This window comes from Telopea speciosissima, chromosome 2 (genome assembly GCF_018873765.1).
Source record: "Telopea speciosissima isolate NSW1024214 ecotype Mountain lineage chromosome 2, Tspe_v1, whole genome shotgun sequence".
In the NCBI taxonomy this organism is placed as follows: Eukaryota; Viridiplantae; Streptophyta; class Magnoliopsida; order Proteales; family Proteaceae; genus Telopea; species Telopea speciosissima.
Genome location: NC_057917.1, coordinates 42,949,500 through 42,951,899, shown reverse-complemented (window position 1 = coordinate 42,951,899; position 2,400 = coordinate 42,949,500). Strand labels below are relative to the sequence as shown.

The following is a 2,400-nucleotide window of genomic DNA, read 5'->3' as shown; positions in this document are numbered from 1 at the left end:
TATCTATGGACTCGGCCTCTGGCCTATGCACATGCGTACCTCACTCATACAATAGGTGATTGCTGGCTAGGATAAATGTTTACCCAGTACTATGACCCTTACCGACAGGGGGTTAGGTGTCGGTCAAATCCATGGGTTCCGATCGTTATTCGGGTATACCCACCCGGGAAGTTCGGGCACCAACCGTATTTTGGGCCGAATGCCAGGACGGGATTTGACTTGGGGGTTTGCGTATATCTCTTGGTGGAGACTAGTACGGCAGGCTTCCAGCGTGACTCGGGTTTGTCATCGCCGGTATACCATCCGTTTATGGTACCGATGTCGGGGATGCTACCTAAGGTGTTGCTATAGTACTATACCTGACTTAGTTGTGTGTTAGGTGGATTGGCTAGGATAAATGTTTACCCAGTACTATGACCCTTACCGACAGGGGGTTAGGTGTCGGTCAAATCCGTGGGTTCCGACCGTTATTCGGGTATACCCACCCGGGAAGTTCAGGCACCAACCGTATTTTGGGCCGAACGCCAGGACGGGATTTGACTTGGGGGTTTGCGTATATCTCTTGGTGGAGACCGGTATGGCAGGCTTCCAGCGCGACTCTGATTTGTCATCGCCGGTATACCATCCGTTTATGGTACCGATGTCGGGGATGCTACCTAAGGTGTTGCTATAGTACTATACCTGACTTAGTTGTGTGTTAGGTGGATAACAATAAAACTATACATCATCATTCATTCATGTAGCATGATTGTAAATTGTATGTGATGTACGGTCTACCTTGGTGGTATGGGACACCTTGGTATCCGTCCATCATGTATGGTTTGCAGTCAACCCCATTCATTATTTTTATTGTGTATGCTTGTGTGGCTTAGCCACTCATTGGGCTCAGTTGGAGCTCACTCCTCGAGGAAACATATTTTTTAGTTGATGCAGGTACATTCGAGCAGGACGGCATGGAGTTCAAGACTCCTGAAGAAGGTCATGAAGAATGGTGGACTTTGGAGTATGAGGATCATGGACCGGAGTGCTACTGTGAGATGTGTTCCACGAGGGAACAGTGATTCTTGGCTGGTGGCCATCTTTTGTTACACTTTGATAAACTATTTTCTGATTTAAAGGTGTATTCTTTTATTCCTTTCTTGATAAATGTATTTATTATACAGTGATAATACATAGATCCTGATTAGAACCCATTGATATGAAGGGGTAAATTTGAATAGACAATATTTTATATGCTATCACCTAGCTTCTGCTAACTCTGATGTTATTAATATTAATCCTTTCCTTTTACCTATTATTTGTCGTTGTGAATGAGTTAGTCTTGGGTATTGCATCAGTGATTCTGGTGGGTAGAGAGCGTATTGATACGCTTCGGTTGCATTCCCTGTGGTTCAGGGATGGGGGTGTGACATATACAAGGTGTTTTGTTGAAACCTTGGGTTTGTTTTTACTTTAAGCAAAGTACAGGGTGTGTACGGGTAATTCCCCCCACCCCAAACCAAAAATAAAAATAAAAAACAAAAAGAAGAAAGAAGAAAGAAAATGCATTTTAGTTTGCATTTTCTAACATGTACTTAAACTCGGACAATTCTATCCTACCATCTCCATTCAAGTCATAAGCTCTAATCATCTCTTCACAGTCCTCCAACTTTGCACCTTCTTTGAGCTCCAACTTGTTCAAGACATAATGCAACTCATTCGCATCTAGGATTCCATCTTTGTTCTGATCAAATACAGAAAAAGCTTCTTCCAGTTCTTCAGTGCTTGCTTCCTTCTCTTCCAAAAAGAGGAAAGCTCCTTGCAGAACCCAGCATTTTCTACATAAGTTATCCTTTTTACTACCACTCTCCTCACTAATACGCTCCAACCCAAGCTTATCCATGACTCTATTAATCTCATTTTCAGCTAAGAATCCTTCATATTCCCCGCAATATTTACAGCCTTTTTTGCTGCAAGTTTCAAGATTTCTAACCTCATTGTAGTAGAGAGATACTTTCTGAAAAAGTAAGTCTATGTGGGTGTTGACAAAAAATTCAAACTTACTATAGAACTGCTGGAACTCGATAAGTAGACCGATGAAACCAGAAAACAGCAAGGACCCAACAAAATTGTAGATTGAACCGACAAAGTGGCTTTTGTTTGCTACCATGTTTGGTGCAGATGGTGCAGAAGGATTAAAAAAATGGAGTAGAGATCATTAATCTTTGGAGAAGTTTGTTTGTGTAATCTCTATATATATAGTGTGTTAAATGTGATTGGTAATTATTGTAGACGAGGAGGAAGTGTGAAGGTATTGAGAAGGAAGTTTCAAAGCTTCTCTGGTGAAGATTTCCAGACATCCCTTGAGAAAAACGTTTGTTTTCTTAAAGACTGGGAGATAAGTGGCGAAGTGGTCCTCTG

General features: G+C 41.9%; 1 protein-coding gene across 1 annotated transcript; it reads right to left on the bottom strand.

Moving 5' to 3' along the window:
• Positions 1 to 1,549: 1,549 nt before the first annotated feature.
• On the bottom strand, positions 1,550 to 2,149 carry LOC122650724 (calmodulin-like protein 2). Its single transcript, XM_043844114.1, has one exon. The coding sequence runs from the start codon at positions 2,147 to 2,149 to the stop codon at positions 1,550 to 1,552; it is 600 nt and encodes a 199-aa protein (XP_043700049.1).
• Between the last annotated feature and the right edge of the window lie 251 nt (positions 2,150 to 2,400).